Source organism: Necator americanus, chromosome I (assembly GCF_031761385.1).
Source record: "Necator americanus strain Aroian chromosome I, whole genome shotgun sequence".
Lineage (NCBI taxonomy): Eukaryota > Metazoa > Nematoda > Chromadorea > Rhabditida > Ancylostomatidae > Necator > Necator americanus.
Window position 1 is genome coordinate 35807046 of NC_087371.1, and position 20582 is coordinate 35827627.

A 20582-nucleotide genomic window follows, 5' to 3' on the forward strand; every position below is an offset into this window, starting at 1 on the left:
GCTGAATCCCGACGAGCAAGTGATGATGCAAATCATGATGAGCCAGTGATCTAAGAGTCATACGTTGTTTTTAATACGCTAGCTAGCTTCTCATCTTACTCGGAGCTTATCATAAAATGCGTCTTGAGAACTTCGAAATAAAGATGGAAGATCCGATGCTATCCTTCAAATCCTAGATAGTAGTACGATGAACATTAGAGACATTTAGAATAACTGCCAAAAGTCCAAAAATGAACAGAAGTGGTGCCGCACTGCGGTTACAAACGAATTAGCCTCACACGAAAATTTGCGCGGGTTTTGATCTATATGGCGGGGCGTAAGGCCCCGTATAAAAACCCTGGTGGCTCATATTTGTAAGTCTGTGGTGGTTTGTTACGCTCGCAGATCCAACAAATGAGGTAGGCGCTATTCGATGCGTTGTTGTTTGAGTTCACCTATCGTCTGAATGATTTCTGTAGAGTGATGAGGTGCTTAAAGGGATAAATCACTGATTTTCCAGGCAACATCGATACGACGGCCGAAACGATAGCGGCTGTTCAGTAAAGGAAGACCAATCTTGGCCACAAATCAAGGAAATCAATCAAACGCTACGACTTCAAAACGATTGATCAGCTCGACTGTTCCGCCCGAAGTGGACGCTAACCGCCAATCAAATTTTGCCAACGATTGCGGATTGTGGGATATTCTGAGAAGAAAAGGAATAGAGTGAAACTATGGGAAGAGATTTTACAGTAGCATGTGCAATATAGCGTCTGGGACGTGGTCACAGACCGCTCCTGAATTCTTTGGACGATGCTGCCGTGATGTACGTTCCGAGTCAAGAATGACTGAGTTTTAATGTATCTGTGTTATGTGTTTACACTTTTTTACTTGGAGATCTCATTAATAAGGAATAAATCTCATTGATTATTGAGGTGGTCCCTTTATTTCGCTCATCACGACTAGATAATTTATTTGGATTATTAGTCCTTTTAAGTGGTTCTTCTTTTGTCAGAAAGTTCCTCTTGGATGGGCAAAATGGTTGCAATGCAGCGTAATCTCATTGTAAACGCGAAACCCGGTGAAGCTCCCTATGCGACAGTCCTAACGCTTGCTGCTGGTGGATGTAATCCTAAACTTTCTATCAACTTCACTGATCGAGAGCAGCCAGGCTTAAATGTGTAAGTTGTACATCAATTTTCCCCCCTTGTATTTACTAAAGACGAATGTATGCTGAAATCTAGTCTAATTAAAACTTTTTTAACATAACTACTTTTTTAAGAGACGGATTTGTCATCGGCAACGATGTGACCATTGCTAGACTGGTTGCTCAAAGCCTTGGTGTCCCTGAATTCTTTGGAACTACGTGTTTTGAACTTGCAAAGGTTGGTAACATGAAATAAGTACAAAGTGCAGAACTATGAGCTAGCGATACCGGTTTAGGAACCTTTCTTTTTTTTCAGATTGATGAAGTTCTCACCTTGTGCGAGCGTGTGGTAGATGGATTCTTGATCGATGACGAAGTGTTATCTAGTGTTCAGTTTAGCAGATCCGGAACCCTATTCGAAGGACGCATCACTGTTGGAGATGTGGCACTGTGGAGCTTGATAATTAAGAACCCATCTGTGAGAACTTGATGCTTTCTTCACAGCTCTTTTTAAAGAGCTCTTTTTGAAACATAACAAATGAAGTTACACTGAGAAAGGTAGATAGCTATGTTGGCAAAAAGGTTGCTGGAGCAATCCCAGAACTACTCTTGTCGATATACTTCTTGGAGCGCAAAAATCGTTCTAAGAGCACAAATATTGTTTCTAATCGAGGAATACGGATTGGTCATCTCTGAGTCCCTTCTTGGTTCTTTTTGTTTTCGTTGGAACTAATATATGATACGACTTAGCTATTCACTTCCAGTCAACCACCCAGCCTGTTTGGAGAGTTTGGTAAGGTTAGAACATTAGTTGTTCCAACTCTATCTTCCTTTTTTCCTCTTAGTAGCTTTAGGCTACATGTAGCTAGCTCTAGGCCCGACTGACGTAGCTATGCACTTTCAGTTATGAACTGTCGATTGATGAATTGCTGCCTTTTCAAATCTGAACACTTTTTTGCAGTTAGGAACGATTTTTATGACTCTAACAACGATTTTTGCGCCCTAACTGCAGTTCGCTCAGAGCAATTTTTTAGTTTTAGTTTTAGGTATTCCAACCCCTTTTTGTAGACATGGTTTAAGTTGATCTTTCAGATTTGTGTTTTGTGGCGGCCCTTGTGGCTGCAACATTAACATATTGATCAGCCAAGAGTGTTGAATTTTGATTTGGGTTTAAGTGCTCTCTGTTTTAACATATACACCATATTATACTATGAATGTGGGCGGAGCTGCAGCAGAAACTCAAAAATACAGTTCTACTGCTTTTTGAATGTTTAATGGCTGGAAAACCCTTCTCCCCATAATCTACTATCCCGTATACGAATACGAATACTCCACCTGAAATCCGTACCACCACAGATTTGCGGTATGCTGCCTTTAACCCTACCTGTTTCCGTTCACCGTGCGCTATCAAGCCCTTTTGCAGAATATTAGCGAATAGATTGAAATAAACACAAGAAGTGCCTCATTATCAAATTCCTGCAGTTGATTTGTTGGCAGAATTCGGTCCATATCGTTTTGATTTGGGTTGGTTAATTATAAACGATTCCTTGGTCAATGCTTAGCGGAGTCTAGTCGCTTAGTCGCATCACTAAGCAAGTGTGACGTTATCGAGAAGTGCTTTAGCGCTGAAATTGGATTTTGTTACCTGCCACTCACATTCTGTTTTTAGTTAGAAAAGAAGTTCTCGACTTTGTTTGATGCAGTCCTTAAAGATCGTCGTTTTGTGCCAGCCCATGCAATGGTGGGCAAATTCGTTACACAAACTAGCAAGGTACTGTTACTTCTTAATATTTATAACATATTCAAACCCTTTGTTAAGGCCATTGTAACTCTTGCAGCAGCAGCCGAAAGAGAAGCAAAAGGATGAGGGCAAATTTGTCGAGCTTCCAGGAGCTGAGATGGGTAAAGTGGTAGTACGCTTCCCACCTGAAGCTAGTGGGTAAGCATGACTGTTTGTATAGGACATTTTACATGTATTACTTGATTTTAGGGCATTTGTGTAGGCATAATAAGTTTCTGGTTGTTTCAGCTATTTACACATTGGTCATGCTAAAGCAGCGTTACTGAATCAATATTATCAGCAAACTTTTGATGGACAGCTTATCATGCGATTCGATGACACTAACCCTGCTAAAGAAAATGCACATTTTGAGAAGGTTTGGAACGAATAATACTGTGCAGTGTTAAAATTATTGCTGGGAATTAAGGTGATTAAAGAGGATCTTGCTATGCTGAACATTAGCCCTGATCGTTGGACTCATTCATCGGATCATTTTGAAATGATGCTACAAATGTGCGAAAAACTATTGAAAGAAGGAAAGGCATTTGTTGACGACACCGACACAGAAACCATGCGGAAAGAAAGAGAAGAACGTATTGAGAGCAAGAATAGAAATGCTTGTAAGTGATCACTTTTGCGAATGGACATCTCATTTTCTGAATGATTTTCTCCTCTTTGAAACTGCAGCACCAGAAACTAATCTCGCATTGTGGGAAGAAATGAAGAAGGGTTCCGAAAGAGGGATGCAGTGTTGTGTTCGCATTAAAATCGATATGCAATCGAATAATGGGGCAATGCGAGATCCTACGATTTACAGGTAGAATATTTTATTCATTTTTGTTTCATGTTCATATATTGGTTGTATGTTTCTTATGGCTTGTGAGACATTTCTTTCTTAGGTGCAAACCGGAGGAGCATGTGCGCACGGGGACAAAGTACAAGTAGGTTTTATAATTTGCGTCTTTGCATATTGTTAATTAATTAATCAATTAATCCGGATTTTTGACTGAACTAATTTGATTTTTGTGGATTTTTCATTGTATGTTTCTTTAATATTTTTACTTTTATTTATTTTGTATCTTATTTGTTTGCATTTTTTCAACGCTTGTTGCATTTGTGGTATCCTTTTTACAGTAAGTGATTCAAAATTTATTAGTTCTTCAAAAAACATTCGCTATGCTACTTCATTGTCTACGTCTCATGCGAGCGATTTAACCTGGGGCGTGAGCAGATTACTGAAAAAGTTAGCACTGAGTTGTTTTTAGAGTTTATCCAACATACGACTTTGCTTGCCCTATCGTGGACAGCGTGGAGGGAGTAACTCACGCTCTGCGTACGACTGAATATCATGACAGGTATTCTGTTCGCTACTGAACAACCCTTTCCGGCAATTTCAATTGAAGAACTAAGGAATTTCAGAGATGACCAATATTATTTCATTTGTGACTCTCTTGGACTTCGCAAACCATATATTTGGTCGTATGCTCGACTAAATATGACCAATACGGTGATGAGTAAGAGAAAGCTGACATGGTTTGTGAATGAAGGACATGTTGATGGATGGTGGGTTACACTAGAATTTTGAAGTTCTTTCTTTTTCAACTGAGCACGTTTTTTGATTCAGGGATGATCCTCGTTTTCCAACTGTACGTGGAGTGATGCGTCGAGGGATGACTGTAGAGGGATTACGCCAATTTATTATAGCACAAGGTGGATCACGCTCGGTAGTTACAATGGAATGGGACAAGATATGGTCGTTCAATAAAAAAGTCATTGACCCTGTTGCCCCCAGGTAGTAACTGTTAGAATTTCTATCTAATTTAATTAATTAGAGGGGATTTAAGTTGCTGTATTTTATGGTTCAATCCATGTTTCCAGATATACTGCCCTGGAATCTACATCGCTTGTTCCTGTTTTCATCTCAACACCAGTGACCGTAGAGCATGTGCAGGTTCCACTTCATCCAAAGGTACTACATATTCAACGTTTCTTCTTATTCTACGTTTTTGACAGTTTATGCTTCTGCTGAACATACAAATTGTGTGACTGTTAGAATTTCTATCTATCGTCACCTGATAAGATGAAGTAAGAACTTGTTTAAAAAACAGTATTGCAGGAAAGGTTATTAGTTTACCTTTAGTTCCTTTTATCTTTTTTTGTATCTTTAATGTCCCTGTTTTCTGAGTGTAGTGTTTATTTATAGTTTGACTACATTTAGGATTTCGAGTTGTTTTGGTTCATTTATGATTTTAGGTTGTTTTATTTTGTACTTTAGTACTATTGATGTGGCTCGAAACAGGAATATTTTTCAGAATCCTGATGTTGGCACCAAGACTATTTGGCGCAGTGCAAAGCTGTTGATAGAGCAGGTAGATGCTCGCGAAATGAAATCCGGTGATACTGTTACATTTGTCAATTGGGGCAACATCAAGATTGTGTCTGTCGAAAAGAACCAAAACAGAGTAGCTCAAATCCACGCGGTTTTGGATCTCGCCAATCAGGTATGGTGTAGTTCTAGAATCGTTTCTTTAGTTACTCTATATGAGTATTGATTAAGTCTTTGCTCAGGACTTCAAGAAAACAATGAAAGTGACATGGATTGCTGAAGCTGAAGAAGACAGTGCAGGAACGATACCAGTAATGACTGTTGATTACGATCATATCATCAGTAAGGCTATTATCGCTAAAGAGGACGACTGGAAGAATTACATCAACTACAATTCTGTGGTTTGTTGCTTTACTAGCCAAAAATTCCCAATATTCCATTGTATAGGATTTTCCTCGCACTGACATGGCTGATTTACTTGCGCAAGTCACTGTTTAGGGCGTATGCCCATTGCGTGAGTTCCATGATTCCCGCTTCAGGTGGAACGCAACAATAACATACGTTAGATGTACGCCTGCAGTTCAAAAAAAGAATAATTTTAAGCGGCTTACTCCCGCTGAACGGACCTAAGCCCAACACTGCTATAAAATTATGATTTTGTACAGGAGGATCAAAATAAAGTTGTCGTTTGTGCCGATATTCATCAAAATCGAAAATTCGGGCTCTGCGGAGAACTTTAACAGTGGATAAAAAAAAGAATTTTGACGATTTTGTATGCATCCTCATTATTGTGCCTCCTGAAATTCCTTAGCCTTATAGGACGACTGTGGTGTTAGTGATCGACTGCTCAGATTAATAAGCTGGACAAAATTGGTATACAGGAAATTTCAGAGACATTTTGGAGCATGAACTGTGACAAAGGAAAACTTTTCAATTTACATAATATAACGCGTAAACAAAAAATTACAAAGTTATGGTTTTTTATTCCTGCTTCTTTTTATTTAGCATTACACGAAAATGATGGGCGAACCAGCCCTACTGGACGTGAAGAAAGGCGATATAATCCAGCTGCAACGCAAAGGCTTCTACATTTGTGATCATGTGTATCAAAAGAAGAGCGAATTTAGGTAGTATTTTGTCCCTTAATTTGTCAAGGTATCACTCTCTTTGGTTGTTCAAGCTTATTTTTTCAGTGGTGTCGAAACACCTCTCCTGCTCATATACATTCCTGATGGACATGTAAAAGAAACCGTCAATAAGGCTCAGCAGGTAAAAAAAACTGTTTGCAAGGTTGATGTGGTTTCATGTGTTGCGATATTTTACTTTCTTTTTTTTCATGAAATGAAACAAAACTGTACCCTTGAATGTTGTAGAGTGCCGATGTCCAACCCAGTGTTCCCACACCACAAACTGGTTCACTCGATGCTCTTGCTTTGTACAAGCAAATTGAAGCCCAGGGAAACACCGTGCGCACTTTAAAAGGAGAAGATCCGAAGGTTGGGTTTACCAAAAAACAAATTTGGTTTCTTCATCATTTTTCAATACATTGGAAAAGGGTTTTGTTTCATTCTAGTCGGATGCGACGAAGCAAGCAGTGCAAAAACTCCTCGAGTTGAAGAAACAGTATAAAGATGTTTGCGGGCAGGAGTACAAACCAGGGCAGCCACCAGCGGAATCTGCAGCCAAGAATGCAACAAATACCGCGGAATCTGCAGCCAAGAATGCAACAAATACCGCGGAATCAGCATCAACACTTTTTGCTGCAATTGAGTCACAAGGAGAGCTCGTCCGCAACGAAAAAGCTAAGGATGCGAAATCTGTCGGTCTTAGTCTCCATTGGTTTCATTTCCTTTCCGTGTAAGAAGTAAATTTGTCTTCACTACAGGAGGCTACAAAGGCTGCAATAGCAAAACTACTGGATTTGAAAAAACAGTATAAGGAGAAAACTGGACAGGATTACAAGCCTGGGCAATCCCCGGCAACTCCCACCGCTACAGCTACTGCCGCTGCCCCTGCTGATGTGTCCGCTCTTTACTCTGAAATAGAAGCGCAGGGTGAAATTGTTAGACAGGAGAAGGCTAAGGATGCGAAATCGGTAAGATATATTTGTTCTTATATCGTGATTTCTCCTTCGTAGTTTTAGTACGGTAACAGTTTACTACAGGCGGAAATAGCATAATGTTAGAATTTTCTGGGAGGAAGGAGACATTGATTTGATACGGAAGTTGGACCCAGTAACTTTTGCGGAGTCATACACGTTCTTAATGAACAAACAAAAATTGAAATTAAGTGTAGGAGTAGTAGAATTAATGAAAGGACTTAAAGTTTCGTTTACATCTACCCTTAGACGCAGTGGTTTTCAGTGTTGTTCAGGAAGGAATAATCTAGGAGGCTACTCCAGACTCTTCATTAAGCAAGAATAGTACTCGTTAGTGAGAAATAATAGTGAGTCATACACGCTATAGTTCAGCAAGAGGAAGTAGGTCGTAGTTGGATTAGTGAAATGAGATCAAGGAGATAAACTAGATATTAGCAGCCTAATGAAAATTTTGGACATTTTTATGCCATATAATTTAGGATATATATATGCCATGTAATTTAGGATATATATTTGAGTGAAATATGTTCATTATCAACCAGGCATTTGACGATAGTATTAATAGTGCGAAGTCAAGAATTAGGCCGTCATAAACTCGGAAATCCTCTCCACCTTATCCTTCCAGTGTAGGCAGTGGCAGTTGTCTAATCTTGACATGTAGTCTTTCCTTAAAACAACACAAAAATAACTTTTTGTAAGTTTAAGTGTAAGTGTCTCACTATATATAATGACGGTCTTGAGTGTAATAGAAATGAAGGTTTTTTATGTTCAAATCTGGAGAATTGAAAAGCGATATAGATCTGCTTTATTATAGTTTTTACTATATATTTTATTATAGCATAACGTCAAAAACCTGATTTAGTCCGCTCAATACTGATAGTTTTATTTAGGAGGCTGCGAAAGCTGCTATCGCTAAGTTACTTGAACTAAAGAAACAGTACAAGGAAAAATCTGGTCACGATTATAAACCAGGACAACGTCCAGCAGCCAGTACATCGATCCCTTCATCCGACACAGCTACCGATGAAAGTACTCTTTACAATGAAATTCAGGCTCAAGGAGAACTTGTACGAAAAGAAAAAGCTAAGGATGCTAAATCGGTATGGCACTAGTTTTCCAGACTTCTTAAAATCTATCCTCTTTTGTTTCAGGAAGCTTCAAAAGCTGCTATAGCTAAATTACTTGAGCTGAAAAAGCAATATAAAGAAAAAACGGGAAAGGAGTACAAACCTAAGTAATATGTGCTGCTTGATGTTGCTTCACGCTAGTCTAATCAAAAGAAAAATTGTTGTTGTTGACGTCATAGATTTTAAATTTTGTTAAGCTATGTTGGTTTTCTTCACCTAAAATCATGGGGTGTTTTAAAATTGTTGTTGAATTTAGTTTGGAATAAAGTTTAGCTTCGATGCTTCCGTTTAGCACTGCGAGCAGTTTCTGTCTGATAGCTATTGTCAAGAATAGATGGTTTCAAATTTGTCCTCGTATTGCTAATTTTTCACTGGGAAATGAAAGTGCAACAGTTTAATGGTCTGGTGTGTTGCAATTCATGAGAAAAATGGGATTCGTTGACGTTTGCACTTTCATAACTTCTGCTTCGAGCCCCTGTTGGGATTTAGTTCTAATTCATGGTTCTGATTTTCTAAACGTTATTTTTTGCTGTCGAATTCCGTTATTGGCTTCTTGGAGCACTGAATGTTTGTGATCGGTCTTAATTCTTCTAATATCGTCGGATTTATATAGCAGGATGTGCTAGCTGTCCTTACTTCAGACGAATATGTTCATACTACATTCCAGCCTTCTGTTTCTATGTGAGTTTTGAAAGGTCCTTCTTCAATCATTAGATTTCCAAGTTTTTTTTTTCAAGATTCATTTTTTACGGTATTTTTTTTTGCATTTTTGTGACTGCTTCTTTATTTTTATATTTAGCTTTTACAATTTGTCGAGGAGAAGGTCTATCAGATGACATCTACGTTACAATACCAGTTGTAGAAGGCGTAGCTGGTTACCGAATTTTCAATGGAACGCATCAGTTCGGATTCCACAGTATGTCCTCCTTCCTTTCGCATTTTCGTAGATTTTGTTTCCTTCTGTACGGTTTTGAATTTTCATGTTCAAAAGCGGACTCCCGTGGTGTTGTGGTTATGATGAAAAAAGGAGAACGGGCTGGATTGTTAGATTGCTGGAGGAGTCGATTTCGTGGCTACCTCGGCAAATATCATGTCGTTTTGTCCGCTGATACGATTGATAGGTAGGACTCTGTTAGAATTCTTTCGAAAGCACTTCCTGTTGCATTCAGTAACTGCAGATTGAGCTTGTAATACAAGCGGCGAGGCTAGTACATTCGTTCCGGCTAATTTCATATTCAGTTTGCTTTATTTACAAACTAATTTTCAAAGAAATTTATTTGCTTTGGGTCTCTAAAATATGTGTTTAGGTCCCTCGTGCAGAATATTTTGGAATCGACTTGCATCGCTGGTTTAATGATAACCGATCCCGAGTCGAACATCGATCCAAGTGAACCTCTGTCACACGATGGAGTTTGTCCTAACCCAAAAAGTGGTATGATCATTTACTAAAATCATGTGTAATCAATGAACGTCGTTCAAATTGGTTTGGACTGTGTGTACTCAAATCAAAGGGTCGGATAGAGCTTGTTGAAGAGGACTAATGTTTTAAAAGTCTGGTACTGTAAAATCTAAATAACATCTGATATCATTTGGAAAAATCAGTGCATTCAATACGATCATAGGTGCGATAGGGAGAAGCCGGACCCTCCTCAGGGGAAGGGGGTTTAGCTCATGGGGTGCAGCTCAAGTGGGGTCCTTTCGCCAATCGCCCAAAAGTGATAGGGTAATTTCGCCAACCGTTCAAAAGTGAAGGAGGTCAGAGCACCGGCTCCGACTATCCCATCTATGAGTACGATTTTGTTATGGAATTTCCCGTCTCTGCAGATTCTTCCAGTCAGCCCATTCTTCGAAATAAAATACATGTAATAAAATGTGGGAGCAATAAATAAAAAATCTTTAAAATTGTATAAAATTCAACACTCTTGTGAGTATTTGCTATAACTAAGGCGTGAGATTTTTTTAGTGCACAAATTTTTAGGTGTATATACGGAAGGATGTGCTACTACTAACCATTGGAACGAGAAAGGATATGTACTATCTGATGGTCTCAGAAATATTGACTGGAAGATGCAGATACTTTATTTGTTTAACAAAACTCATGTAGATGCAGTCAAGAAAGTAAGTAATTTGTTCATCAGCTGTCGATAAATTCAGGAAAACTAATTTTACCCTTACTTTACTTTGTATCACACGTATGATCGGAAACCTGTTACTTCCAACTTATGTATCGTTATTACTTTTCTTTTAACACTAATGTTTTTAGTGTCATGACTTGTTCAATGTACCCAAGGACGGAGCTTCATTCGTGTCCTTTCCATTCTGTGCTGCTTCTTTCGGTGTATTCAGCACAGCTGCGGGTTCAAGCGAGATTTGTTACAGGAGAAGTAAACCTTGGTCTCGTTTATTCGATCTGAGCATTGAAAATAAAGAGTATGTTTCTTCCTTCCTGTAATAAGCCCTTATCACAGGCTTTCTCTGATTTACTAAGTCTCAACAACTACTGATTTGTGGGTATTTTCTCGTCAATATTGTATTGATTTCTTGCTCCAGTGACCTATGTAGCCCTCTTGTCGGTGTCAACGTCATGGCTTACTTGCCTCCTAAGGTTTACAACGCAACTGCTACTCCCTATTCTGCTAGATATTTGATGCTATGCTCCAGGGTGATTGCATTTCCTCCAACTTATTTGAGAAAATTGAATTGAATAGTATTGTCCGAGGTTCCTATCATGTAAAGTCATAGACTTTCATTCAGATGGACAGCTTCGGGCTTATTCCGGAGGTATCACCTGGAGAAGTCAGCGTGCTCACCTCTGTCGTTGCTCTACTAACCACTACTCGAGCTATAGGTCAACATCTAGATGTTTTTGAACGTGCTGCGAACACATCGAATCGTCACGTCATCGTTGCCTTCTTTGATGGGGTATGTATGTCCCTTTCCGCCGACTCAGTTTCAGATTTAACACATTTTTCAGGAGTCCTTCGATTACATAGGAAGCAGCGACACAGCATACGACATGATGTAAGTATCCCTTAGGTTGTGTTTTGGAAAAAAAGTTGACAATTTATCACTGCAAATATAGAGGAGGAACCAGAGCTAAGCTAACTAAAAGTGAATTTCTTCACTTAAGCACCGCATACGTTGAAGGTAGTAAGATTAAATAAGTAGGAGGCTAAGATAGTGAAGGGAGGCTCAGTTCTTCCACATTTCTTGCTGAGTATTTTAAGTAGACATTGTCTTTTCTTCTCTACAGCGTGCCCGCGAACCATATTACATGCTAGCATTTTTGTACAAATTATTCCTCAGCTGATATTGAAGCCCTTCTAGCCTTGTACTATGTTTTCTGAAGTTAAGTTTGGATAATAAGATGACGAAAATGCAGAATTTTCCTTATATATTTAACTTATAATTTGAGTTTTCCAGCAATGGCGAGTTCCCTAGAAAACTGAGAAGCGACTTGAAAGCTCAGCTCGATCCAATAATTGCTGCACAATTGGATAGTATCGTAGAAGTTCAGCAACTTGGTACTGGTGATGGAACTGGATCACTGTACGCTGGTGCTGATGGGAAACAGTACGAACAAGGAAAGGTAGCGTGTCTCTGTTCAATTCCTTGGATCCCATTGTAGACTGTATCCTAAAAGTCGAAGTTAAATGTTTGATTCTCCATTATAGCTGGATGACCTGCTCAAATCACTAACAGATGGAGCAATTGCTGCTGGGGGTTCGTTAGTTGCACCTACAAAGAAGTCCCGCATGCCTCCAGCGAGCTGGCACTCGTTTGCTCGCATAGCTCCTTCCACACGTGGAGTAGTGTTGGCGCCATTCCGAGATGAATACAATTATCGGTTTGTTCAATTCCAGCATAATTTTAGGAACTTAATCCAGCAACTACTTAGCGTCCTACTTTTATGGTAAGAATCAATGATTTGGTCTTTTTCTAGCCGTATAAATTCTATTCTTGATCGTGCTCAATGGACTTCTGGACAGCGATCAGCTGCTATTACTGAGATAGTGATTGCCGCAAGAGCTATGCTTAATGCTGCTGCAGACCACGTTGGTCTCGATACTGCTCAGAAAATGGCATTGGACATTGACAAGGATTTTGTAAGTTTTCCCTGAGTTTGTATTCACTAGCACATCGTTTAATAGCTTTGTGCTAATTTTTGGTAGCTTATTCCTGATTTCTTCAACACCACAAGATGACTTTTTTGTAACATCTTCTTAACTGTTGCTTTTTGGTTGTAAGAAACTGTTTCTAAGAACTCATAGCTGTTTTTTTTTTCAATTGTCAAGTTACTACTACTTGTTTCTTAGCTTCAGAAGCATGCATCTCTAATTTTCGGGTCCTTTAATATTAGAAAGCTGAAAATCTTATCTTGAATATCTTGAAATTTCCATTACTGCAGGTTTCTTCGTTATTCGAGTGCTTCATTGATGAACCCGATTGGTTCAGGTGCGATTTTTTCAAAAGAATTAATGGTGGTCGATTCAAAGCTTCAACAGGTATGCTAGGAGATTTCACCTACAATTTCAATTTGAATGGATTTGTTCTAGCTTTCTATTCGGGGAAATCCACATATGTATCGGCTGGATATCGCAATCCTTTGCGTTTTTTCGTTGAATGGTTAACAACATATGCAGCCGGATCAACTTCCTATACTAGCAACGTTAAGGACGAGAAAACTTGTGACGACTTGGGAAAGGATCAGAACGTAAATCTTCATTGTTACCATAATCCTGAAAAGACTAAGTGTTTTTTTTTGTAGGTGTATGCTTATACATGGCAAGCTGATCCGAAAACTGGTGCCCATTACTGTTATCGTATTTCCATGGGGACGTACACAGTAAGCTCTCCGGCGTTTAGAATAGAAGGTGAACCTTATATTTTCTTCTATCCAAGCAGAGGGGATGCTGACAATAGAAAAGTTTTTTAGGATATGATTTCTCTAACGGCACATATTCTACTTGGACGGAATCTTTGTATAATATCGATAATCTTCGTCTCTACCTCGTAGAGCAAGAGTCTTTCGAGAAAGTTATGTTATGCTTAGGAATCGCAATAGCAATATTTTCTTTTCTGGTGAGTTTGAAGTTGCGGTTTAGAACAGCAGATAAAATCTGAAAGAATTTCAAGAATTTAGAGAAGATTTCAGTTGAAATCTTCCACTTTTTTCTTTTTTTTTAGGTTGTTGGTCGATGTAGTGAAGAGTCGTTTATTATTGACGAGGGTGAACGCCTCGCCGAGGAAGGAGAGCCTTTGTAGTCTATAATGTTTCCATTAGCGTAGTCATATCATTTTCATATCAATGCTGGTTTCATTTTCGTGTATGTTATCAGGACGAATCAAAGATTTAAGGTTTTTTCTCCCTCATTTTGCTGAACTCGTCACTTACTTTCCGAGTATTTCAAAAATTTCTATTCTATTCTACTCTGTAAGTTCCGCTAGATTTTTCAAGTGTTATTTCTATGATCTCTTGTGTTGAGAACACTGTCTTCATTTCCGGTAAATGAAGCCTTTTGGTGTTTCATCTAATAAATTGCTTTCTTTAAAGTTTGTATGCTGTGAATGGTGGACAGTTTGTAAACACATGGAATACTATAGTGGATATCATTATTCAGGCTTTATGTATCTTTTCAAACGTACATGACAGAGCTATGAGGAAGTCTGAAGATCCCGGTTTTTATAAACGAGGAGAAAGGTCTGTTGCTTTGTTTTGGCTTTCTCTGCTAACACCTCTTTATTCTCGAAAATCGGCAGTTCTTTGTACCTTGTTTAATATAAAATCGAGTCAATGTGCAAGCTCTTTCGAAAATAAACTTCTAGAAATTACTCGGGAATGGTTTGTATGTGTCGCTTCAAAAGAGACACCTTTACTGATCCACGGAACATCTTGCTGTGGGAAAACTGCGGTGGAGTTAACTGCACCACTCTGGAAGATATGTGGAACACTTGCAGCTCCGGTCCCAGTTCGCAGTGAAAGCGTTAGCGAGGTCAATAATTCACATTATATCTTGGTATCATCTCTTTCTGGTATTCCATCCGCTGTATGTACTTTATGTGGTAAAGCGCTGTATCCGTGCAGCTGAAGTCTACAGTGATTCTGATGTATAGAGCGTGTTGATGTGAATTTCAAGGAAGTTCTTGTAAGTTCTTCTCCATGTAAAAGTGTGGCGGCAGCGAAGTCCTAAGATTTCTGGGTAGAATGCATCAATTAAGGCTTAACAAAAAAAGGATTACGTAAAAGTTGACTGCGTAACGGTATCCTTCCAACATGTGTCGTCAAGAAATCCCACGTGGCATTGAAAGTTCCTATCAACTTCAACTTCAGTCACCATCTGCTTGAGATGGCGTAAAGGTTGTTGCTTATGGCTAACTCCTTACTCTTCCTTTCTTTTCTTGGATATGGTGAGTTTGACCGCTCCTTGTTTTCATCTTAGAACTCCATATAACTGAACAGTAGCAACTTCAAAGCGTTAGAAATAGCATTTCGTGGTAATTATTTTCATTTCTTTCTGATTCCCGTATCATCAGCAAAATGATTCGTTCGTTTCAAAAATGTCCACTGAGTCGCTTCGTAGTACCAACTTTCTCAGTTTTCGTAATGTTTACAAGATGTAGGGAGAGCTCACTGCACCGCTCTTCCATTACTGATTTGCAACGTTGCAACAGATCTGCCTATAATGACTATCGCATCCATGATGAGAATATTCAGAAACCTCCGTGGGTGAGATTCCTTTGGAGTTAAGGAGAAATGGTTAGGTGAAAACTTCGTCAGCTAAATTCATTGCTGCAGTTCGAGCAAAGCTAGCGATAGTCCCCCCTTCGATCCCTACCGTTAGCTCCAAGTCACCGCTTCCAACACAGACACGTAACTACCCTGAGAACCAGGTAGTTTCGACCTGATTCTATAAGTAAGAACCAGTGAATTGAAAAATCGATTTTTTCGGGTTGGTCCACCTGAAGCGTTAACTATTTACGTTCAAATTTACATGACATGTTATTATTTTCTTTTTTCTTTTCTTCTTTTATTTTTTTTTAAATTTTTTTTTTCTTGCGGAAAAATGATGTCAAATAATATAAGTAAGGCTTTCTCAGAATTGAAATGTGCAGTATCAAAAAAAGACGAATTCTTCTCACCATGATCTTTTGTTGTGTTCGCTGCTGTATTACCAATCGCCCCAAGTATTTCAAAATTATCGCCCAGATCCCTGAAATGTAACAGATATAAAATATAGTTGTAAAAAATATAATTAAATTAATTCTTCTTCCATCCGTGCACCGCCGTTTTTGTAAAATCCAGATTTATTTTCTTCTACAGAAATCCTTTACGAATAATCAACTAATTAATTTAATGAATATTTTAAGGTATAGTAGGATCAAAACGACATGAAGCACGACGCATCTGCGTACGCGGCTTCTCTCGAGGCGGAGCTGCGGAGCGTACCAGAACTCTTGCTGGCAGCATCCACCTCGGCTCCAACTGCTGCCTCCATCGCGCGGTTTCGAGCGCGTACGCAAATGCACCGTGCTTAACGTCGTTTTGACCCGACTATAGCACTTTGGTAAATTTTTCATTTCCGAATCAGTCTTTTCAGTATGCACATTATGTCAAGGAGAAGTCATAGCTGACAAAATCTACATCGAGATAGACGTAACCGAGGGTTCAGCCGGTTACCGGCTCTTTAACGGCACACATCAGTTTGGCTTTCACAGTACGTTCATATTCAGTGTCAAGCATGTCGGAAGCCAAATCCATGATTTTAGGTTCCGAATCGGATTATAATGGTGTAGTGGTGTTCCTGAAGGAGGACGAACTCAAACAACTGCGTGATTGTTGGAGAGAACGTTTTAAAGACTATTTTGGAAAATACCATGTCGTTCTAAGCACAAATTCGATCAATCGGTGCAATACAATATCAATTGATTACATTGATGTTTGTCTTTCAATTGCTTCCTAATTTTCTAGTGTTGTCGTCGATAGTATCCTGGAGTCAAGTTGTATTGCCGGCTTGATAGTTATTGATTCTGAATCAGAGCTGGATCCAACTGAACGTTTCTCGCATGACGGTGCATGTCCGAATCCAAACAGTGGTATGAAGAATATTTAGGAGTTGTATTAGTTGTTAAATTTGATTTTTTTTGTACTGTGCGTTTATTGTTATTGTCAAGATACATACAATGATGGATGTTCATCCGCCACCGCCTGGAATGACCACGGGTATATCCTATTTGAAGGACTTCGCAATATCGACTGGAAAATGCAGATATTGTACGTATACAACGATTCCAGTATCGAGATTATAAAAAAGGTATTTGTTTGGAATCTGTTTGCTTTTGGTGAATATCCTGTTATCGAGTAAATCTATTCAAATGAAGAAAAATTTTCGAAATCTGATAGTTGCCGAAGAAGAAGCTATAAATCTTTGGAAAATAATTGTTTGATGGTTTTCCTTACATTGTTGCAAAGCTAATTTTGGTGGTATTCATAGCATTGTCGATTTTTAAGAGGAAGGAATCAAACATATCGAGTTCCAGCACTGTTCTTATTAAAGGATTCTGCTCACAAACGTCCTTTTTAAAATGGGAATGAGAGAACAAAATTATTCTATTTGCAGTGTCACGACATGTTCAATGTACCAACTAAAGGAACTTCATCTGTGTCATTTCCGTTTTGTGGCGCGTCATTCGGTTTATTCAACATGGGTGCAGGTTCTACGGAAATTTGCAGCCGGAGAACTCGGTCCTGGAATCGATTAGTCAGCGAAGCATTTGGAATGAGCGAGTACGTTTTTATTCATTGTTTCTTTTTTAATTTTTAGGAGGATTGTTTCATGGCTTAGTTCTTTTTTAAAGTTCCTTCTGTGACCCTCTGAATGGTGTGAATATTTTGGCATATTTTCCTCCTAAGGTCTATAATGCCTCATCTAAACTTCCGGATAATAGTTATTTGATATTATCAGCTCGGGTTAGTTTCCATAACTACCAGTAATTCTTTTTTTTTGCGAATGCTCACTAACTAACAGTTTTAGATGGACAGTTTTGGATTAATTCCGGAGATTTCACCTGGAGACATCAGTGCTATCACGTCTGTTATAGCTGTGCTAGCAGTTGCTCGTGCCATTGGATCACATGCTGAGGCCTTTGAAGAAGCAGCGATTATTTCGAATAAATACATTCTAATCGCTCTTTTCGATGGAGTATGTCACGGACTCTTTTCGTTAAATAAAATTATCTCCTCCATTCATTATTTTACAGGAGTCCTTTGAAAACATAGGAAGCAGCGACGCTGCCTATTCCATGACGTAAGTTACGATAATCCTACTTAAGAAACATGGATAGTGTACTTGAAAATCCCCTGTTGACTACAATTCCTCTAGCTTCTGCAGCGGAATACGTTTGTTAGTGAAACTGTACTTCCTTATCTCTATAATACGTGTTAGATCTATACGTCTACTCGAATTTTCATTTTTACTCGAGCTTCAACCGTTATACGTTCGTGCGTTCAGATTTAGGCTCAAAGTGTTTTGAGATTATCTTCCTGCAAAAAAAAACACCCATAAAAACTCTGATCTTATTGTCATAAGTCAACATTTTATTCTCGTAGGATAGAAGCATTTCCGCGAAAGCTGAAAAGTGTTTCGGTACCTCAGCTTGACTTAATCGGGATTCCACAGTTGGATGCGATCATTGAAGTTCAGCAACTGGGAACTGGTGATGGTTCTACGCTTAACATCCTTGCTGATGGTGAACAGTTTCAGAGTGATAAAGTTGGTGTCAACTCCATTCCACTGTTCCACTGTGACATGTTGTTATTATTTACTTACTCTAACATCGTTATTTTCAGCTAAAAAATATGCTGGATTCACTATCTAGGGGAGCTGAGGCGGTTGGAGGCTCACTTAACTATCCCACTGCCAGTTCTCGGATGCCTCCTTCAAGCTGGCATTCTTTCGCTCGATTCTCTCGTTCTATAAAAGGAGTAGTCCTGGCACCATTTAGTAACAAGTATGAATATCGGTAAGATCTGACTCTGACTGTTGTTGTTTCGTCGAGTTCCCCTACTTACTGGTATTGAATTATAGCCGCATCAACTCTATGCTTGATAGTGTCAATTGGACCGCTGAGCAGCGATCGGCAGCCATCTCGGAAATCACTCTTGCTGCCAGTTCTCTCCTCTATGCTGCTGCCGATCATGTTCGCTTGAATCCTTCTGCCAATATTTCGCTTGAAATTGATAGGGATTTTGTACGTCTTTTTTATATACTATTTTCCACACATTCTACTTTTTATTTTCGTAGGTGTCCGTTCTTGTTGAGTGCTTCATCGACTCACCGAATTGGATTGAATGTGATTTTTTCAAGAAGATGGACCTTAGTCAACATATACGACCAGGCATGTAACTTGACTAAGTTATACACTTAATACTACCTTTCTACGTTGCGTAAACAGTTACGAGAGTGTTCGCCTCCAAGGTGGGACCTTTGCCTATCTTTGGAGCTCGTGGAAAGGGTCTCACCACGAAGGCAAACTCTCCTGCAATTGCTCTTGCATTCAAGTCGCTTGACTCGATCTGGAAGAATGTAAGATGAAATTTTTGCATTTGAACTCGAACTTCTTCTGCGAAATAGTTCAGAGCTTTAAATTTCTGACATTCTGGAGCGATTTGTGAAATAAAATGGAACAAAGAACAATTCTTCAGTCTTTCTTCTGCTAACGAGTCAAATAGGCGTTTCGAGGAGATTTTCTTAAATACTTTTGAGTTTGTAAAATAGAATAATTCCGATATTTCCCTACCATTAGTTTTTTACATAAAGTTCACAGTTTATAAGCTAATATATTAGTTGCAGATTTTTATCCTGGAAAGTCAACCTATATTTCTGCTGGTTCTCGCAACAGTTTACGCCCATTTGCTTTTTTTGCACTTAATTACGCAATTGGCTCGACATCTACTACAATTAACGTTACTGATTCAGTATCATGTGAGAAGCTGGCTAAGAATCAGCATGTGAGTTTGATCTCTTTCACAAAACTCATTCTTCATAATGACGAGTTTTGTCAAACGATCTCTTTCTGTATTTACAAAGTCAAGTTTGTTTAGCAAAGTCTACAACACAAATGGGGTATTTAGACATGCATTAGGTAGCGGAATAAGTCCTAACTGCTACGTTCCACTGCACTGCTTCAGGCGCAGCTGCTTACGCAACTGCACCGCGCTTCATGTCGTTTTGTTGCTACTATAGTTGAATTGTTTTGAAAACAAAGAAAAAAAGTCTAACTGGATTCAGTTTGTGATTGTGAAGTGAGAATAAATAAAAATGGTTTTAAACAAAGAAAGTGACGGGGTCTCGTAATTCTACAAGTTTTCTCCTTTCTTCGAGGCTAAACAGTCCTAAGGAACCACATCCGCAGTGTCATTGTCAGCTATCGCGAACTAATGGAACAGCATATGTGTTACCGTACTGTTACAAGATTAGAACGATCAAGAAAGTACCCCGTTAAACACCTTTATAAGTTCTACTGAATGAATTTTACAAAGATTATTTAAAATTTATTTATTAGGTGCTGTGGACATGTTTGAATTTCAGCACATTTTTCTTTCCTATTCGTACGAAACTCTCATTCTTCATCATCTTCATTCAAAGGTATACTACTATATTTGGCAAGTGGATCCGAATTCTGGAATACGTCATTGTTATCGTACGCCTGTATCTTTATTCGAAGTGGTTTCTCCCGCATTTCAAATTAAAGGTATGCTGTTTTCGTACTATTTGATCGATTTATGAGAACTTTTAGTTTTATTTTTTATTTTCTCTGCAGGTTACAACTTCACTAACAACACATTTTCGACGTGGACAGAATCTCACTACAGAATTGAGAACTTACGTCTATATCTTGTGATTGACACATCATTTGAATACATTATGTTCGGGATTGGAATTGCTTTCCTTATTGTTTCGTTTTTGGTGAGGGGACCCTACTTTCTTCCTTCCTTATATCATTGTTATAGCACTTCATATTTTTTTTTGTCAATTTTTTTGAGATTTTTTTTTCAGATTGTCGGTCGCTGCAACGATGACACTTTTATGATTAAAGCGAGAGAACATTCCAGTGAAGGAGAATAA

The 20582-nt window shown here is 38.8% G+C and overlaps 2 protein-coding genes across 6 annotated transcripts; both read left to right on the top strand.

Annotated features, from left to right (window-relative positions):
• Positions 1 to 1008: 1008 nt before the first annotated feature.
• Positions 1009 to 8568, top strand: RB195_007914 (uncharacterized protein; the record flags this gene model as incomplete). 2 transcript variants are annotated; one of them, XM_064181802.1, is made up of 23 exons in its annotated part: positions 1018 to 1160; positions 1262 to 1364; positions 1443 to 1604; positions 2796 to 2897; positions 2965 to 3065; positions 3156 to 3282; positions 3334 to 3526; positions 3594 to 3723; positions 3806 to 3847; positions 4172 to 4261; positions 4326 to 4469; positions 4531 to 4698; positions 4785 to 4875; positions 5219 to 5275; positions 5339 to 5407; positions 5475 to 5633; positions 6238 to 6359; positions 6426 to 6501; positions 6606 to 6728; positions 6806 to 7051; positions 7118 to 7327; positions 8221 to 8430; positions 8482 to 8568. In XM_064181802.1, 23 exons carry the CDS (start codon positions 1018 to 1020, stop codon positions 8566 to 8568), a joined length of 2955 nt encoding a protein of 984 aa, XP_064038562.1. The 2 variants fall into 2 exon arrangements, with proteins under 2 accessions (XP_064038561.1, XP_064038562.1); XM_064181801.1 differs by having other exon boundaries at positions 1009 to 1160; positions 5219 to 5407.
• Positions 8569 to 9104: 536 nt separating this feature from the next.
• RB195_007915 (uncharacterized protein) lies at positions 9105 to 20582 on the top strand (the record flags this gene model as incomplete). 4 transcript variants are annotated; one of them, XM_064181804.1, is made up of 36 exons in its annotated part: positions 9105 to 9138; positions 9257 to 9373; positions 9449 to 9578; positions 9765 to 9889; positions 10436 to 10575; positions 10721 to 10887; positions 11008 to 11119; positions 11212 to 11379; positions 11432 to 11478; positions 11881 to 12046; positions 12132 to 12304; positions 12401 to 12563; positions 12866 to 12962; positions 13014 to 13171; positions 13226 to 13331; positions 13394 to 13539; positions 13645 to 13687; positions 13816 to 13891; positions 14012 to 14060; positions 14131 to 14158; positions 16056 to 16172; positions 16225 to 16363; positions 16427 to 16551; positions 16630 to 16769; positions 17076 to 17242; positions 17314 to 17425; positions 17490 to 17657; positions 17716 to 17762; positions 18065 to 18227; positions 18305 to 18477; positions 18543 to 18705; positions 18759 to 18852; positions 19308 to 19465; positions 20103 to 20208; positions 20278 to 20423; positions 20514 to 20582. In XM_064181804.1, 36 exons carry the CDS (start codon positions 9105 to 9107, stop codon positions 20580 to 20582), a joined length of 4332 nt encoding a protein of 1443 aa, XP_064038563.1. The 4 variants fall into 4 exon arrangements, with proteins under 4 accessions (XP_064038563.1, XP_064038564.1, XP_013307910.2 ...); XM_064181805.1 differs by lacking the exons at positions 16056 to 16172; positions 16225 to 16363; positions 16427 to 16551; ... (11 more) ...; positions 20278 to 20423; positions 20514 to 20582 and adding an exon at positions 14284 to 14437 and having other exon boundaries at positions 14012 to 14158; XM_013452456.2 differs by lacking the exons at positions 13816 to 13891; positions 14012 to 14060; positions 14131 to 14158; ... (14 more) ...; positions 20278 to 20423; positions 20514 to 20582 and having other exon boundaries at positions 13645 to 13722.